The sequence below is a fragment of the Callithrix jacchus genome, chromosome 1, assembly GCF_049354715.1.
Source record: "Callithrix jacchus isolate 240 chromosome 1, calJac240_pri, whole genome shotgun sequence".
Taxonomy (NCBI): Eukaryota; Metazoa; Chordata; class Mammalia; order Primates; family Cebidae; genus Callithrix; species Callithrix jacchus.
Window position 1 is genome coordinate 202,039,870 of NC_133502.1, and position 19,575 is coordinate 202,059,444.

The following is a 19,575-nucleotide window of genomic DNA, read 5'->3' on the forward strand; positions in this document are numbered from 1 at the left end:
AGGCGCCATTTTACAGATGAGGAACTTGTATGAGATTACTTATGTAATAAGTGAAAGAGCCAGTAAGTCTGGTTTGCCTTACTCAGGATCTCCCAAATTCTAAACCACAGCACCACACTAGTCCTCATTACCTGAAGTGTGCTAATTCCTGATGTCCAGGGTGAAACCAAGCAAGATATAAAATTCTCTTTCATATTTTGATTTGTCAACAACTGTGAAGTATAAAGTATAGTTATAGTCCTATTGACTACATCTTGGAGGTTGTCCTAAAAATGATTTATATAATTTTATTTTCTCTTTTGCCTTCTAAAAAGATAAGAAATTTACTTCATTAGTAGTGACTTTCATAATGAAAATATAATGTACACCAAGGAGAGACCTGTGTGCCTTTGCATCTTCCATATCTAGTAAATTATCTTTTCTCCAGGATAATGACTAGGCATTTTTATTGTTTCCTCAACGTATATATTCTTTCCCTTTATCTTGCTTATTCTGTTTTACAATTATTGTTTCAAACAGCAAGTTTCTTTTTCCTCTTTACTAAAAAGTGTGAGCTTGGAGTCAAACAGCAAGTTTTATATTGTGGTTTCTTCTTCTTTAACTTTGTAATGTGGAAAGCTTTAAATATATACAAAAATTGAAAGGTGTCTTTTTTTTTTTTTTTTTTTTTGAGACAGAGTCTCACTCTGTTGCTCAGGCTGGAGTGCAATGGCACAATCTCGGCTCATTGCAACCTCCGCCTCCCAGGTTAGAGCAATTCTCCTGCCTCAGCCTCCTGAGTAGTTGGGACTACAGGCGCACACCATCACACCCGACTAATTTTTGTGCTTTTAGTAGACACAGGTTTCACCAGGTTGGTCAGGCTGGTCTCTTCTGACCTCAGGTGATCCGCCAGTTTTAGCCTCCCAGAGTGTTGGGATTACAGGCATGAACCACCACGCCCAGCCTGAAAGATGTTTAATAGAACAACGAACCTCCATGTATCCATTACCCAGCTTTGATTATCCGCTCATGCCATCATTGTGAGATCCATCTCTCCACTTCTTTGCTGCCTGTTTGTTCACATCATTTGATCTAAAAATTGCAGAGTGTATCCATAAAAATAAGCACTTTATTAGAACAGCAGCTATTAAATACGTTCAAGACGAAGAAACAATACATGCTTTTAAAGCAAAGGGTTTTTGAGCAGTTCAGTATGTTGATTTTTCTTTAAATGCTTTGTAAAAGTCATTATTTGCTCAAAGTCTTCACGTTCTTGCACCCTAATTAATTGTGTAGTGCTTCACGACTTTTCCAGCAGGGGGCACTTGGAGGTTGGAGGGATTTAGATATTTAAAGGAAAGAAAGCCCTTGAGCTTTTATCATAACCCAGAGTAATCCATCTCTTCCCATGCCTTTTAAAAATCTCTTTGGTGAATCTAGATGCAAAGCAAAAGATGCGACAAGCCTGGAAGTCTTGGTTGATCTACGTGGTTTTTCGTAGGACCAAACTTCAGATGCAGACTATGGCTCTGGAGTTTAGGCAACGGAGTATCTTACGGTGAGTCTCCTCAACTGTCCTACAAATTAGCAACCATCATTTACCTTATCAGCTTTATGGTGCTGAAAAGCAGCATATAAACCCACCTTAAAACAATGGTGTTTTTTTTTTTGTTGTTGTTGTTGTGTTGTTTTGTTTTGTTTTTTTTTTTTGAGATAGGGTCTTTTCTGTCACCCAGGCTGGAGTGCAGTGGCACAATTGCAGCTCACTGCAGCTTCCAGTTCCCAAGCTCAAACAGTCCTTCCGCCTCAGCCTCCCGAGTAGCTGGGACTATAGGCATGCACCACTATGCCCAGCTAATTTCTTTTTTTCATTTGTTTTGTAGAGGCGGGGTTTCACCATGTTTCCCAGGGTGCTCTTGAATTTACAGGCTCAATCAATCTGCCCACCTTAGCCTTCCAAAGTGTTTGGATTATAGGCATGAGCCACCATGCCCCGCTCCCACCTTGAAGCAATGTTTTGAACATAGTTGATGCCTAATAAAGATTTATTGATAACTTGTTCAACTATAAGATCAGATTTTTACATAATCATAATTAACACTAATTGAGTACGGTGTTCTAAACCCTATATTAAGTTTATGTGTGCATGTGTTAATTTCATAAAGTATCTTCTTTAACCCTCACTGTAAATTATAAGTACCATGATTGTACTTATAATTTAAGATTAAGATGTACAGTAAGGCTCAGAGAGGTTGAGTAACCTGCCTAGCACACACATGTTGTAATTGGCAAAACTAGGCTCACCCACCCATGCTCTTAACTGCTGTTCTGCATTGCAGCCCATCAGCATTGTAGACGTACTGAGGAACATGAGTTAGTCCACTTTTATAACCAGATGTGTAACAGTGAGCTGCATTATAATGGGACAGATTGCACTGTATGTTGTCTGTAGTGGTCCACTGGTGTCCTGAATGGTAGGATATTAAGAGCTCACTTCCTGCTTGAAAGAGTTGGGTATTGAACAAAGTATGGATAATAGCAGAGGCTTTGCAGCTGTGCTGACTTGGGTTTGAATCCCTCTTCCAACCTGCATTATTGGGTCATTTCATCTCTTCAACTCTTATTTTGCTCATCTGTGAAATAGTTACACCATAGTTGTAGGTTTGTCATCAGGAAGAAATAAAGGAATATCTGTAAAGTACTTAACAGTGTCCAGAACAGCAGTGGATATAAAGAAGTTATTTAAGTAGAAATAAAATTGGCAGAGTACAGTAGCTCAAACCTGTACCCAAAATTTTGGGGACCTAAGGTGGGAGGATTGCTTAAGGCCAGGAGTTTGAGACCAGCCTGGGCAACAAAGCCAAGACCCTGTCTCTACGCACCAAACAATTTTTAAAAATAAATAATTAGGCCAGGTGCAGTGGCTCACACCTGTAATCACAGTACTTTGGGAGGCCAAGGTGGGTGGATCACAAGGTCAGGAGTTCAAGACCAGCCTGGCCTAGATGGCGAAACCCCATCTCTACTAAAAATACAAAAAATTCCCTGGGTGTGGTGGCGGGTGCCTATAATCCCAGATACTTAGGAGGCTGAGGCACAGAATTACTTGAACCTGGGAGGTGGAGGTTGCAGTCAGCAGAGATCGTGCTCCTGCCCTCCAGCCTGGGTGATAGAGGGAGACTCTGTCTCAAAAAAAAAAAAAATTAATTAATTAATTAAAATTGTTCAAATGTATTTAGCAAGTATCTCAAAATGCCTAATTAGTATGCAATTTTACTTGAGTCTGAGTGATGTTTTTATATAAATAATTCATTTTCTCAGCATACATTTATTTGAGACAAAGTCTCAAATAAATAGACTGGGCAGCATATTTGAGACAGAGTCTCAAATAAATACTCTGTCGCCCAGGCTAGAGTACCATGGTGTAATCTTTGCTGACTACAACCTCCACTTCCTGGGTGCAAGTGATTCTCCTGCCTCAGCCTCCCGAGTGAATGGGATTACAGGCACACGACACCATGCCTAGCTAAGTTTTTGTATTTTTAGTAAAGATGGGGTTTTACCATGTTGGCCAGGCTGGTCTTGAACTCCTGACCTCAGGTGATCTACCCACCTGGGCCTCCCAAAGCGCTGGGATTACAGGCATGAGCCACAGTGCCCAGCCTATTTATTGAGGGCTTAAAATGTTCCTGGTACTAGGCTAGGTGCAGTGCCTGAAACTTTATCTTAGTGAAACGCCATCTCTACTAAAAAAATAGAAAAGTTAGCCAGGTGTGATGGTGCACACCTATAATCCCAGCTACTTGGGAGGCTGAGGCATGAGAACTGCTTGAACTAGGGAGGCAGAGGTTGCATTGAGCTGAGATTGTACCACTGAACTGCAGCCTGGGCAACAGAGTGAGACTCTGTCTCAAAAAAAGAAAAATGGTTTCCACAGGAGGCCTGCACACTACCGCTTGTGCTGCTGCCATGTCTCTAGTGATCCCTGAAAAGTTCCAGCATGTTTTGCAAGTATTCAACACCAATATCAATGGGCAACAGAAAACAGCCTTTGCCATCACTACCATTAACAGTGTGGTTGACAATATACTCATGTTGTGTTGAGGAAAGCAGACATTGACCTCACCAAGAGGGCAGGAGAACTCACTGAGGATGAGATGGAATGTGTGATCACCATTATGCAGAATTCATGCCAGTACAAGATCCCAGACTCGTTCTTGAACAGACAGAAGGGTGTAAAGGATGGAAAATATAGCCAGGTCCTAGCCAATGGTCTGGACAACAAGCTCCATGCAGACCTGCAGCGACTGAAGAAGCTTTGGGCCCATAGAGGGCTGTGCCACTTCTGGGGCTTTTGTATTCAAGACCACTGGCCACTGCATCATACTCTGAGTGTGTCCAAGAAGAAATAAGTCTGTAGGCCTTGTCTGTTAATAAATAGTTTATATACCTAAGAAAATTAATAAACAAAACATTCCTGGTACTATACTGGTGCTGGGACTGTATTCAGGAAATGTGTGATTCCCTAAATGCATGAGAAGATAAGTGATTCTACTGCATGGGAGTGATGTTAAAAAAAAGAAGCAGCAGCAGCAGCAGAAGAAGATAAGTGATAATGTAAGATAGCTTGAGGTTTTGCAGTGAGTGCTGCAGGTGAGCATGGTCTAATAGACATCTTTCTGGTTAGAGTGACCAGGCAGAGGAGTGTTTCTGTAAAGCACAGGTTGGAAACTCTTATTTCCCCATGACTATTTTCCTAGAACAAATCTGAAAATTAGTAGAAAAGAAACCAAGACTGAAATGAAAGTCTGACCAGGAAGCTAAGAAGGAAAAGAATACAGCAGGACTAGAAATCTAAAAGCCATTTTATTACAGATTACTTTGTAATTTGAAATCTCCTTATTTTCAAATGTTGGTAATAAGTTTTTGTTATTGTTTTTTTTGAGATGGAGTCTTGCTCTGTCGCCCAGGCTGGAGTGCAGTGGTGTGATCTCAGCTCACTGCAACCTTGACAGGTTTAAGCGATTCTTCCACCTTAGCCTCCTAAGTTGCTGGGACTACATGGTGCACACTCTGCCATGCCTGGCTAATTGTGTGTGTGTGTGTGTGTGTTTTGTAGATATGGGGTTTCACCATGTTGTCCAGGCTGGTTTCAAACTCCTGAGCTCAGCCAGTTGCCCACCTTGGCCTCCCAAAGTGCAGTGATTACAGGTGTGAGTCACCGCACCTGGCCCATAACATTTTTTTTTTCTATGTCTGGTTTTTTTTGTTGTTGTTGTTTTTCCCTGGCCACGTCTGATAAGACCATAACATTTTTTTTTTAACAAACCAGTCTGTGTAGGCCGAACAGAGCATGTCTGTGGTGTCTAAAGCCAGATCTGACCTTAGGAACCATAAGTTTCCAACCATTAATTGGCAGCTCTAGGACTTTTTCTCAGTTATTTTCCTTTTTCCCCCAGCAGTGAATCTACAGATGGCACTATGAGGGAGAGGACTAGAGCTGAGGGTCTGAGGCCCCACACTAAGTGCTCCTCTTTTCTGAGTGGCTTTCTTCTGATGGGTTCCATCTTTGACTTGCTCTTTCACAGGGTGTGGTGGAGCATGTGGAGGCAGCGACTAGGACAGATCCGTGTGAGCCGTGCCCTCCATGCCTCTGCTGTGAAGCACAGGTCCCTAAGCCTCCAGCTGCAGGTGAGTCCCACAGGCATGGGTTTTGGTGTTCTCTATCCATGTTGTCACGCCTCTCACCCACGGAGAGCAGTGCCGGGCCTTCCCTGCAGCTCAGGGCCTGAGACGCTGTGGGGGCAGAGGTAATCTGGAAGGCTGGGCTCTTCCAGAGGGAGGCTGCTGTTAGGAATGAAGTAAAGGCTTGTCCTAGATGAGCCTAGATTAGCAGTGAGTTCCAGAGTGCTTCTGTGGAACTGGAGAGGGATTTATGAATCAGTTATAAATGTGTTTAGAGAAACAGCAGTATACTCTGATTTCCTCATTACTGTTTCCCTACAGCAAATCAGAAAATAATTGAGGCAGAAAAGAAACTAAGACTGAAAAGAAAACTTGGCTTCTTTTTCCTTACAGTTTTGATTGCCTTAGAATATTCTTTTAGGCAAGCCACTGGCTTTTTTTGTCAATCATCAAGGACTAAAGCCTGTACTAAAATTTTCTTATCCTTTGACATATTCTCTGAATTCTTGTCATGTTTTTGTGTCTGCCGGGTACTTACAGAGCTGCCAAGTAAGTTATAGGAAATAGAACAGGGAAGAGGAAAAAAAATTAGTTCCTGTTTCCAAATATAGGAATAGTAATCTTCTTATTCTAACAACAAATTGCATAGTCCACGTAAATATGTGTAGATCACTTGCAAATAGCATATACAGACAACTAGATCAGGGATCTGGCTCACAGGCCAAATTTGTCCTGCTTTCTGTTTTTGTGAATAAAGTTTTACTGGGATGCTGCTATAACCATTCATTTATGTATAGTCTGTGGCTGCTTTCAGATTACAAGGGCAGAGTAAAGTAGTTGCAACAGGGACCTTATGGCCTAGAAAGACTAAACTATTTGTTTTCTGACCCTTTAGAAAAAGTTTGCAGACCTCTGAACTTGTAAGGTCTTCTGAGGCAATAGCAAAGAAATAAGAGACACAGTTCTTGGCAATAATAATAAAAGTACCAATAGCAGCAGCTACAGAGGTAGCCTTTATTCAGCCTGGGTGACAGTGGGACCCTGTCTCAAAAAAAGGAAGAAGTAGCTTTTATTGTGATCTTACTTGTGGTCTTAGGTGCTGGACTAAGTGCTTTTTAAAAAATTCCAGATTGGCCCAGTGCATTGGCTTATGCCTATAATCCCAGCACTTTGTGAGACCAAGGCAGCCAGATTATGAGGTCAGGAGTTCGAGACTAGCCTGACCAACCTGGTGAAACTCTGTCTCTACTAAAAATACAAAAATTAGCCAGCATGGTGGTGTGTGCCTGAAGTCCCAGCTGCTTGGGAGGCTGAGGCAGAAGAATCGCTTGAACCCGGGAGGCAGAGGTTGCAGTTGTTGCATGCTTTGAAGATAACTGTGCCGAGATTGTGCCACTGCACTCCAGCCTGGGTGACGGAGTGAGACTCTGTCTCAAAAAAAAATCTCATATTATTGTTAAGGAAACCTGGAAGGTTTAAATAACTTGAACCAGGGTCATAGGTGTAGTGACGCTTAGAGCCAGGTTTTAACCTAAGCAGCTAGAAAACTGCATCATCATCTTAATCACCATGCAGTATTGTGCTGAATAGACTTGTAACCTCAGGAGGGAGATGGAACTGATAAATGGGAAAATACTATAAACTCAGAGAGACTGACTGCACTTATAGAGTGACTGTGAATTTAGGGAAATTAAACATAATGAGACTGATTTGCTGTCATTGATGGACAACTGTGCTAGTGTTCTTCCCTTTCTAAAAGCCACTTGGAGAGGCTCTAAAATTATTCTGATGCTACTGTTTAGAACTCCTTTTTTTGTTTGTTTGCTGTTTTTTGTAGTTGTTAGTTCCTGTCTTTTATTAACTCATACAGTTACTTGTCTTCCGGTTTGTTGAAGCAGTAAGTCAGACAACATTTGCCACAATAATGTCTGTCAAAGTGGCTTGCCATAAACACTCCAGCACCACATTCATCAGAAGGGCACTCTCGACAAAGGTGACTAATTTTGCCATCCTCATCCACCTTTATAGTATTTCAGGACAGCCAGCTTAACCTTTTCTTTCTCCTGTGCTTATTCTTCTTGGGAGTGGTATAAGACTTCTTCCTTTTCTTAGCACCACCACGAAGTCTCAACACAAGATGAAGGGTAGACTCCTTTTGAATGTTGTAGTCAGACAAAGTAAGTCCATCTTCCAGTTGCTTGCCAGCAAAGATCAGTGTTTGCTGGTCAGGAGGAATTCCTTCCTTATCCTGGATCGTGGCCTTTACATTTTTTGTCTTATCCAAGGGTTCAGCCTCGAGGGTGATGGTCTTCCCTCTAAGGGTTTTCACGAAAATCTGCATTTTGGTGGCAACTTCACCACAGATGGCGGATAGAAAAGGAAGAACGCCGTGCAGGCCGGAAACAGGGTTTCTGGCACCCCCGCTGAAGGACCTGTTTTTTTTTTTTTTTTTTTTGAGACAGTCTAGCTCTGTCGCCTAGGCTAGAGTGCAGTGGCAAAATCTGTTCACTGCAACCTCTGACTCCCAGGATGCAGCGATTCTCCTGCCTCAGCCTCCCAAGTAATTGGGATTACAGGCACCTGCCCCCACCCCCTGCTAATTTTGTATTTCTAGTAGAGATGGGGTTTCACCATGTTGGCCAGGCTGGTCTCAAACTCCTGACCTCAAGTGATTCACCTGCTCCCTCCAACCTCCCAAAGTGCTGGGATTACAAGTGTAAGCCATTGTGCTTGGCCCCAAAATTTTCTTTTTACGGTTATCTTCAAAGCATGCAACAACATATTTGATTAATTTTTTTAAGAGATGAGTTCTCACCATATTGCCAAGGCTGGCCTCCTGTACTCAAGTGATCTTTCCCTCAGTCTCCAAGTAGCTGGTACAACTGGCATGTGCTACCATGCCTGGCTCTGATTAAATATTTTTTATGATAGGAGACTTTTATGGTTTGAGGTTGGATTTAGCATATTTAAACAGCTAAAAGTCATTCAGAGTCAAATCCAATGAAAACTGTGAGTAATGAGGGTAATGTTGATACCGATGAAAAACTATATGGGGCTCTAAGTATGACCTGGATTTCATTGTGTGGATTATAAGTAATAATGCCACACCTGTAACCCTAGCACTTTGGGAGGCCGAGGTAGGCAGATTGCTTGAACCCAGGAGTTTGAGAACAGCCTGTGTAACATGGCGAAACACTGTCTTTACCAAAAAAAATACAGAAAATTAGCTGGGCATGGTGGTGAGTTCCTGTAGTCCTAGCTGCTCTGGAGGCAGAGGTGGGATAATCCCCTGAGCCTGGGAAGTTGAGGCTGCAGTGAGCTATGATTGTGCCTCTGTACTCCATATCTTGTATATCACACCTTGTCTCAGAATGATGATGATGACGATGCTTTGTGTTCGTAAGTACCATACCAAGAATTACACTCTCTTAATATGCACAGCATCTCTATGCACTAAGCGGATAAGACATCATGAAATACGTAAAATTTTAATTTTAATTTAATTTGATATTTCAAACATAGAAACACATAAAATATAAAACACTTATAAAAATATTAGCAGATAGCCAAGTACTCACCATCCTCACCCAGATTTAAAAGGTTATAGCATTTTCTATACTTGCTGCAGAATTTTTTTTTAAGTTATTTTTTAGGGTAAGGATCTCACTCTGCTGCCCATTCTGGAGTGCAGTGGCACCATTATGGCTCACTATACTCTTGACCTCACAGGTGTAAGTGATCCTCCCACCTCAGCCTCCCAAGTAGATGGGAACACAGGTGTGTGCAACCATGCCCAGCTACTGCAGCGTGTGTGTGTGTATGCGTGCATGCATGCATGCGTGCGTGTGCGCATGCACATGTGTCTATGAATATGGAGTCGGGATCTCACCATGTTGCCCAGGCCCAGGCTGGTCTTAAACTCCTGAGCTCAAGTGATCCGCCCACCTCAGCCTCCCAAAGTGCTGGGATTACAGGCATGAGCCACCGTGGCCAGCCCAGAATTTTTTTTTTTTTTTTTTTTTTTTGAGACAGAGTCTTGCTCTATTGCCAGGCTGGAGTACAGTGGCGCAGTCTCAGCTCACTGCAACATCCGCCTCCTGGGTTCAAGTGATTGTCTTGCCTTAGCCTCCCAAGTAGCTAGGACTACAGGTGCACACCACCATGCCCAGCTAATTTTTATATATTTTTTATTAGAGACGGGCTTTCACCATGTTGTCCAGGATGGTCTCGATCTCTTGACCTCATGATCTACCCACCTCAGCCTTCAAAAGTGCTGGAATTATAGGTGTGAGCCACTGTGCCCGGTCCCCAGAATGTTTTAAAGTAACAGAATTTAATGGGCACTGCCAAAGCTCTACCCTCCGTCCCTCCCTACCTCCCTCTCTCCCTTCTACTGCTTCTCCTTCTTAGAGATAGCTACTATTTTGATTCTGGTGTGATTGTTCTCCTTTATTCTTTTTTTCTTATAAAAACATGTGCACATGTCCATAAAGAATAATTGTGTGGTGATGCACTCCTGTAGTCCCACCTACCTGGGAAACTGAGGCAGGTAGATCACTTGAGGTCAAGAGTTTGTCCTCTTTTGAGGCCAGCCTGGGCAATATAATGAGATCCCATCACTTAAAAAGAGGTGGGGGGGGCCATGGTGGCTTACACCTAACTACCACCACTTTGCGGGGACCAGGATAAGAGGATCACTTGAGCCTAGGAGTTCAAGACCAGACTAGGCAACATAGTGAGACCCCATCTCTCCAAAAGAAAAAAAAAAATAGCATGGTGGCACATGCCTGTAATCCCAGCTACTTGGGAGGCTTAGGTTGGAGGATCACTTGAACCTGGGAACTTAAGGCTGCAGCGAGCCATTGATCATGCCACTGCACTCCAGCTTGGGCAGCAGAGCAAGACCCTGTCTCAGAAATTAATTAGTAAGTGAATGCTATGGCTTTGTGTAGTTAGGACAGTTATGAATGGTGTCATGTACTTTGCAACTTTTTTTTAGTGAAACAGTATGTTTTTGAGGTTTATTTTTTTAATGGATGAGAGGTCTATGTTGCCCAGGCTGGCCTTGAACATGTGGCTTGTCTCCTTATACATTAGGACAACTGGCCTGAGCCACTGTAGCTCCCTCTTTTTTTTTTGAGACAGGGTCTCGCTATGTTGCCCAGGCTGGAATGCAGTGGCTATTCACAGGTGCAGTCCCACTACTGATCAGCATGGGAATTTTGACCTGCTCAGTTTCCAATCTGGGCTGGTTTACCCCTCCTTGGGCAACCTGGTGGTCTCCCGCTCTGGGGAGGTTACCATATTGATGCCCAACTTAGTACAGATAACTGATAAGCATAGCGCACTACATCCCAGAACCCCTGGGCTCAAGTGATCCACTCACCTCAGCCTCCCAAGTAGCTGGGACTACAGGCATGCGTCACCATGCCTGGCCCTCTTCTTTTTTAAAAATAGAAACAGGGTCTTCTCTGTTGCCCAGGCTGTTCTCGCACTCCTGGCCTCAAGCAGTCCTCCCACCTTGACTTCTTAAAGTGCTGGGATATACAGGCATGAGCCACTGTATGGAAATTGCTCCATACCATTTACTAGTCTGTTTTTTATCTTTTTTCGCTAATTATTCAACTTCTTTTTAAAATCTTTTTATTTTTGAGACAGTTTCTGAGACTCAAGGGAAAAAAAAGAAAAGGAAACACAGTTTCACTCTGTCTCCCAGGCTAAGTGCAGTGGCTCGATCTCGGCTCACAACCTCTGCCTACCAGGTTCAGGCAGTTCTTGTGCCTCAGCCTCCCGAGCAGCTGGAATTATAGGTGCACGCCACTATACCCAGCCGTGTGTGTGTGTGTGTGTGTGTGTGTGTGTGTGTGTGTTGTGTTGTGTTATTAGTAGAGACGGGGTTTCACCATGTTGGCTGGGCTGGTCTTGAACTTCTGACCTGAAGTGATCTGGCCGCCTCGGCTTCCCAAAATGCTGGAATTATAGGCATGAGCCACTGTGCCCAGATAATCCACTTCTTTTAAAGACCAAAACAAAGACAAAAACAAAAAACACCAATGAATTCCACTTTCTCTTGCTCTCTCTTTTTTTTTTTTTTTTAATGTTTAGATGGAGTCTTGCATTAAAAAGCCTCTCTGTCACCCAGGCTGGAGTGTAGTGGCATGATCTCAGCTTATTGTAGCCTTTAGCTCCTGGGTTCAAGCGAGTCTCCTGCCTCAGTTTCCCAAGTAGGTGGGATTACAGGCACCCGCCACCACCACGCCTGGCTAATTTTTGTATTTTTAGTAGAGACGGGGATTTCACCATGTTGGCCGGACTGGTCTTGAACTCTTAATCTCAAGTGATCCACCCTCCTTGGCCTCCCAAAGTGCTGGGATTACAGGCATGAGCCACCACGCCCAACCCCCAGTTTCTTTTAATTATTTATGTGTCTGTTTCTCGGCTCTCTCTTCCATTCATTTATTTGCCTATCCATACCATACCAATACCATACGGTTTTAGTTATGATTTAATGAAGCACGTAGACTGTCACAGTGGAATTCTGCCTCTATCACTTATTAGTTTTGTGCTTTTGAATTAGTTACTTTACCTTGTTTATACCTCAGAATTCTTATCTGTAAGTACATCATAGTAGTACCTACCTCATAAGATTGTTAAGGGCTTTAATAGGATGATCCAGTTATACTCAGAGCAATGCCTAGAATATGGAAATGCTCTATAAATGCTAGCTGTGTATTACTGTTCCTACCTTGAGCCTCTTAAGGCTCTATATTTGAGAGAGAATCTCCTTTTTTTTTTTAAACTTGTCTTAATTGTTCTTTTGTAGTCTTATTAATTTTAGGATCAAATTGTCAAGTTCTATAACAAAGCCTGTTAAGATTCGTATTATAATATACTGACTGACAGCTTATTAGGTTGGAAAAATTGTCATATTGAGTAATTCCATTTGTGAATTCGATATATATCGTAATATATTGGTGAGCTTGAGAAGGAGAGTAGGAAGCATGAGGTCATGAGGTAACAGGGAGCCAGAACATGGGGCCTTGCAGGCTGCACCCCTTAAAGGCTTTGGCTTTTATTCCTGGGGAGGTCAAGAGCTGCTGGCTCTGAGCAGAGGAGTGATGTGATTGTACCTGTGTCTTAACAGGATTCTCTGGTTTGTAGTGTGCTGCCTTTGGGGTAAGAAAGGGAAGGATATACATGAATGTTTGTTTGTGTGTATGTGTGTGTGTCTGTGTTTGCTTATATTTTAAAAGGAAGAATAATGGAAAAAAAACCAAAAGCTTACCAAAAAATGGTTACCTATAGGAGGTGGGAGGGAAGGGTATAGGAATAGAGTACTTCTGTGAATTTACTTTGTTACATAGTTTTAACTTGGGAACTATATAAATATTTTATATAATTACAAAGCAAGAGTAAATAAAAAGCAGTTGCTAGATTTTCAAAACAGACTGAAACAAACATCAAGTTTATGGCAGTGGCTACACAGAAAATAATTACTTCAAGTAACTAAAATACAGTAGTTTGTTCATTTCAGTGGAATGTGTTAAAAGGACATAAACTGCTGAGAAATCTAAAACCACATTCTTACTAAATTAAGTGTTATTGTTACTATGAGGTTTGAAATTGTTATATTAAAAGTGTTATAGTTACATTGTAAGATAAAGCAAATAATTATGGCAGTGTTAGAAATAAAGATCTTCAGTAGAAAAGATTACAAGTATAAAAATCAAAGAAATTTAATCTGCAATCTGCAGTTGGAACTGTAAATATAAATATAGACTCATGATATATCTTTTTTTTTTTTTTTTTTTTAACCATAAAAATTGCATTTCTGGCCTGGCATGGTGGCTCCCAGCACTTTGGGAGGCCGAGGCAGGTGGATCACCTGAGGTCAGGAGTTTGAGACCAGCTTGGCCAACATGGTGAAACCCTATCTCTACTAAACATACAAAAAAAATCAGCTGGGCATGGTGGTGGTGAGCACCTGTAATCCCAGCTACTCAGGAGGCTAAGGCACGAGAATGGCTTGAACCTGGGAGGCAGAGGTTGCAGTGAGCCAAGATCATGCCACTGCACTTCAGCCTCGGTGACAGAGTAAGAACAGTGAGACCCGTCTCAAAAAAAAAAAAAAAAACCCATTTCTAACTCTGTTTACTGAAAAGGATTAGAAGCAGTGACAGTAGTATATCATTTAGTATCCCCAGTGCCCAAGTTGTGGTCTTAACTATTTCCCACTAAAAGGAACCAGGGCTTTTTAGAGAAATGGCTGATTATAGGTCTGGGGCAGGAAATAAACATGATACACCTAGGACATGGTGTGCTGAAAACTGAGGAACAAACGCTAATGGAGTTGTGTCAGAAGGACTCAGGAGCCAACTTGGAAGGGTTCCCGGGGCTTGAGATAGAAAAATTTGAGCATCAAAAAACCATAAGCTGGGCATGGTGGTGCCTGTGTATTCCCAGCTACTCAGGAAGCTGAGACAGGAGGATCACTTGAGCTCAATAAAGTGAAAACATCAAGTACATAAAAATTCATGCATTTGAAATAATTTTAAAAGAAAGTGGAAATCACTGGTCATGATTTTGGGTTGTTAGGAGAGTAACTCAATTCTTTAAAAATTAATGAAGGCAAAAAAATAAGCAGTTTCCCCACCTTTTCTGCATAAATTGTTAACTCCAGGAAACCAGAGGGTTAACAAGAGAGAAGTCTTCTTTGTAGAAGAATTCCAGTTAATAAATGCAGAAGAAATACTAGAATTAGAAAATTGCTGTTTTGCCACCCCTAATGAGGACACAGATCACGGCAGCCACCACTAGGTGAGAGGATGGTGGGAAAATGTAAGAGGAATCTGGCTACCTGCTATCTGAATCCACCAAACAGTCTTGGCACTGCTACACCTATGGCAGCCAGATGGGATATGCCTCATGATACTGTACAAGGGGAAGTACCCAGCCACATTCATGAACTGTTTTTGCCTAAAAATATGAACCCGACTCCAAGCAAGCCTAAAGTGGATCTCTCAGTTTACAGGAAATAAAGGGGTCAGAGGAACAAGTTAGAGGCACCTTGAGGTTAGTCAGCCAAATCCAAAATGTGGGACATTTCATAGGTTAGATGACTTGATTGCTCTAGTAGATTGATGGCATGAAAGAAGAAAAAAGCAGGAAGGACAATTGTCACATAAAAGATATTTAAGTGACCTAACAAAAAAAAAAAAGGACCACTCTGGCTGTTGTGTTGGGAATACATCAGAGCCAGACATGGGGGCGTGTGTCTGTAATTCCAGCACTTTGGGAAGCCGAGGCAGGCAGACAGCTTGAGTGCAGGAGTTTGAGACTAGCCTGAGCAACATAGTGAAACCCTATCTCTACAAAAAATTAGCCCGGAATGGTGGCACATGTCTCTAGTCCCAGCTATTCAGGAGGCTAAGTGGGAGGATCACCTGAGCCAAGGAAGTTGAGGTTGTAGTGAGCTATGATTGCACCACTGCCCTCTAGCCTGGGCAATGGAGCAAGACCCTTTCTCAAGGAAAAAAAAAATCAGCTGGGCATGGTGGTGCATGTCTGTGGTCCCAGCTGCTCAAGAGGCTGAGGCAGGAAGATTGCTTAAGCCCAGGAGGTAGAGGCTGCAGTGAGACATATTCTTGTCTCACTGTACTTTAGTCTGGCAGTCTGGGTGACAGAGTGAGACCCTGTCTCTAAATAAATAAATAAAAAACAAACAAACAAACACCAGAGATGATCAAGGATACAAACAGGGAGAACAAGTAAGAAGCTATTACAAAATTCCAGGTGAGATTTTGCACAAAGATAATAAGAAGATGGTGCCTGGATTCTGGATATCTTTTAAAGATGTAACTGACAAATTTAAAAGATGGATGGATGAGATGTGAAGTTTTAGAGTCCAAAATGACTTCTAAGTTTTGGCCTAAGCAATTGGAACAATGGAGTGCCATTTACTGAAATAGGAAAGACTGCAAGAGAAGCAGGTTTCTGGGAAAAGATTACGAGGAGCCCAATTCTGGACTCTGTATCTTCAGCCTGATAGGCTCTTTGAATATCCACAAGAAGTTATGTTAAGAAGGCAGTGGGATATATATATATATATATGGAATATTGAGGATGGGGCCAGGAGAGGATGTAAATTTGGGAAATTCAGAAGTTCTCAGTAGGCAGACAGTCTGTAAAGGTACTAGTGGGCGGGGTGCAGTGGCTTATGCCTGTAATCCTATCACTTTGGGAGGCTGAGACAGGATTGCCTGAGCCCAGGAGTTCAAGACCAGCCTGGACAACATAGACCCGATATTAAAAAAAAAAAAAAAAAAGGTACTAGTGTAGGTGAAAGAATAAAGGGAGGGAGTATAGCTGGAGGAGAGGTTCCAGGGCTGAGCCTGTGCACAGAGGTCGGAGTCAGTAACAGGAACAAAACAGGGACCTGGACGCATCCCAAAAGCCAGGTGAAGGAAGGAGGAGGGCTTTGTCAGACTCTTGAGGCAGGTCGAGAGAGGTTAGGACTAAACTCTGAGCTTTGGATTGTGCAACATGGAGATTTCTGATGCATTTGATAAGAGCAGTTTCATTCTGTAAGCCCATGGAAGTGGGCTCAAGAAAGCCTGCCTGGGAGACAGATGAGAAAATAGCTCTTTTGAGGAGCTTGAAAGAGAACCAAAGTGTTAGCTGGATGGGACAATGTGGTCTAGGGTCTAGAGAGGGGTGTTGCTTTGTTTGCTTGAGAATCACTGGTTTATTCCTTTCTGAAAGTATTTTTGTAATGGCAATCTTTCCCCTGCAGCTTTTTATTTTTGACAAATACCAAATCATAGAAAAGTTAGATACTGTATGTGTTTCACCTATTTTAACCCATTGTGGTTTTTTGTTGTTTTGTTGTTTTTTTGAGACAGGGTCTCGCTCTGTCACCCAGGCTGGAGTGCAGTGGTGTGATTACTGCTCACTGCAGCCTTGACCTTCCAGGCTCAAGCAATCCTCCCACCTCAGCTTCCCAAGTAGCTGGGACTACAGGCACACACCACCATACCTGGCTATTTTTTTTGCGGGGGGTTGGGGGAGGGTAGAGACAGAGTTTCGCCATGTTGCCCAGGCTGGTCTCAAACTCCTGAGCTCAAGCATCCTCCTGCCAAAGTGCTGAGATTACAGGTGTGAGCCACCCTGCTCCACCAACTCATTGTTAATGTCTTGCCACATTTGCTTTCTCTAAGTTTATAAATACATTTATGTTGTCTGAGCTGCTCTAAAATTGTAGACATAAAGTTTATGTTAAAGCTTGTATCTCCTAAAAAAGACAGTCTCCCACATAACCATAATATCGTTATTATATTCTAAGAAAGTTAATATTGATATGATAATATGTAACATGCAGTTCAAATTACAACTGTATATTGTTGCTATTTTCATTTCTACAGTCTAATCAAAGGTCACCCATTGCTTTTAGCTGTTACATCCTGAAGAGATTTTTTTTTAGGATGGGAAAAATAATAGCACATTTATATGCCGATTTCAAAAATCTGTAGAGAGTGAAAACTGATAATGCATAAGCGGGAAAACTGCCAAGGTGGTAAACTTGGAGGATGAGATGTAGCCACAGCAGGACAGGGTTGGGAAGGCACTGACTTTGGTGGGAGCATGGACGGTTTACCCAGAGTAGCAGGAAAGAGAGAAGGCAGAGCCTGTTGGCAGTGGCTGGTTAAACATGATAGACCTTGAGAAAATTTTCTTTTGATTGCTTTTATTTTCTTAGTGAAATAGGAATGATGGTATTCAGTTGAGAGGAAGGAAAGGAGATGTGTGACAGGTTGAAGAAAAGATATGAAGTCTTTGTCTAAGTCATCTTCAGTTAGGACATGGATTATCACTGATCTAAAGGAGTGCATTTATAGACCCCTGTAGGCCTTTACAGACCCTTGTAAACCCATAGCTTCTATAGATAGGTATCCCTGGAACTAATTTGCCTGAAAAAGGGCCTCTTTACAGTAGACTTCCTCTGACTTTGGAAGAAAAGGCAGACCCTCACCTATGCCAAATCCGAATTAATTATATCACTCCTCAGATTGTTTCTGCTCCTTGTCTGTTTGGTATTTTTTGTTTGCTTTGTTTTGTTTTTGAGATGGAGTCTTGCCCTGTTGCCCAGCCTGGGATACAATGGCAGGATCTTATCTCACTGCAACCTCCGCCTCCCGGATTCAAGTGATTCTTTTGCCTTAGCCTCCCAAGTAGCTGGGATTACAGGCGTGTACCACCACTCCTGGCTAATTTTTTTGTATCTTTAGTAGAGACAGGGTTTCACCATGTTGGTCAGGCTGGTCTCAAACTCCTGACCTCCTGATCCACCCACCTTAGCCTTGCAAAGTGCTGGGATTACAGGCGTGAGTCACTGTACTCGACCTTTTTTTTGTTTTGTTTTGTTTTGAGGTTGAGGTTCGTTCTTGTTGCCCAGGATGGCACAATCTTGGCTCACTGCAACCTTCACCTCCCAGGTTCAAGCGATTGTCCTGCCTCAGCCTCCTGAGTAGCTGGGATTACAGGCACCTGCCACTATGTCCAGCTGATTTTTTGTATTTTTCATAGCGATGGGGCTTCACCATGTTGGGCAGGCTGGTCTTGAACTTCTGACCTCAGGTGATCCACCTACCTCGGCCTTCCAAAGTGCTGGTATTAGAGATGTGAGCCACCATGCCTGGCATCTGTTTGTTGATTTTATTCTTCTTTTCTTCTTTTTTTAAATCCAGAAAAAAATTACTTTCTGAAAGCAGCATGTCCCTCTTAAAGACCCTCTTACCCCTCAGTCCCCTAGCTTATGATCCTGCTGGGGATTGCCACTTTGTTGTTTCAGTTTTAGCCTTTCCAGTGTGTGTGTCTGTTTATCTTTTCCCTCTTCACCTGTACTTCACCCTGTTTCCCTGCTTCTCCTTTGACTGTTGCCTCTTCTCTGGTTTTCAGGCTTGGTCACAATGGTGGGAGCAGCTCCTGTATGCCCAGAAGGAGAAACAGAAGGTTGCCTCTGCAGTGAAACACCGTCAGCACTGGCAAAAGCGGAGGTTTCTAAAGGCCTGGCTTGCATACCTGCAAATCCGCAGAGTGAAGAGACAGCAGAACGGTGAGTAGGAAGCCCAAGGCTCTTGAGACACAGAGTCTGGTCACAGTTTCCACTCTCCTGCTGCCAGTGGTACTGTATTAAGAAGTAATATAATGGTGTTACTCCAGAAATGTTGCTAAAAGGAGATTGAGGAGGAAAATACATCATCCTTGAATCACATTTATTTCCCTTTGGCCTTTTATTTATATCTATTGTAGATAGATAGGCTTTTTTTGTTTTGTTTTGTTGAGAGAGAGTTTTGCTCTTGTTGCCCAGGCTGGAGTGCAGTGGCACAATCTTAGCTCACTGCAACTTCTGCCTCCCTGGTTCAAGAGATTCTTCTGCTTCAGCCTCCTGAGTAGCTGGGATTGCCGGTGCCCGCCACCTCGCCCAGCTAATTTTTATATTTTTAGTAGAGGTGGAGTTTCATCACCTTGGCTAGGCTGGTCTCAAACTCCTGACCTCAGGTGATCCACCTGCCTTGGCCTTCCATAGTGCTGGGATTACAGGTGTGAGCCACTGCACCCGGCCTCTTTTATATATATATATATATTTAATCTAAATGGGGTTTTAGTTATGCTATAATTATTGTGATTATTTTAATTAATATGTTGATAACCTATGGTTTTGTATCTTGCATTTTTCCACACAGTTAATCAACACTTTTCTACATCTTAAGTATTTGTCATAAATGTTATTTTTTAACAACTGTTCATATCTTATAGGATGGCTTACCTTAATATACATAACCATTCTCCAATTTTTTTTTCTTGAGACTGAGTTTCACTCTTCTTGCCCAGCCTGGAGTGCAATGGGAC

At 42.4% G+C, this 19,575-nt stretch overlaps 1 protein-coding gene across 22 annotated transcripts in view; it reads left to right on the forward strand.

Moving 5' to 3' along the window:
• The window catches only part of SFI1 (SFI1 centrin binding protein), a 115,723-nt gene that overhangs the window by 55,101 nt on the left and 41,047 nt on the right, over positions 1-19,575 (forward strand). For all 22 annotated transcript variants that reach the window (XM_078338772.1, XM_078338792.1, XM_054240310.2 and 19 more), the window contains 3 exons: positions 1,423-1,540; positions 5,571-5,673; positions 18,622-18,778. In XM_078338772.1, the coding sequence (XP_078194898.1) occupies positions 1,437-1,540; positions 5,571-5,673; positions 18,622-18,778 (364 nt within the window). In that variant the 5' untranslated portion in view covers positions 1,423-1,436. The remainder of the gene's footprint in view (positions 1-1,422; positions 1,541-5,570; positions 5,674-18,621; positions 18,779-19,575) is intronic.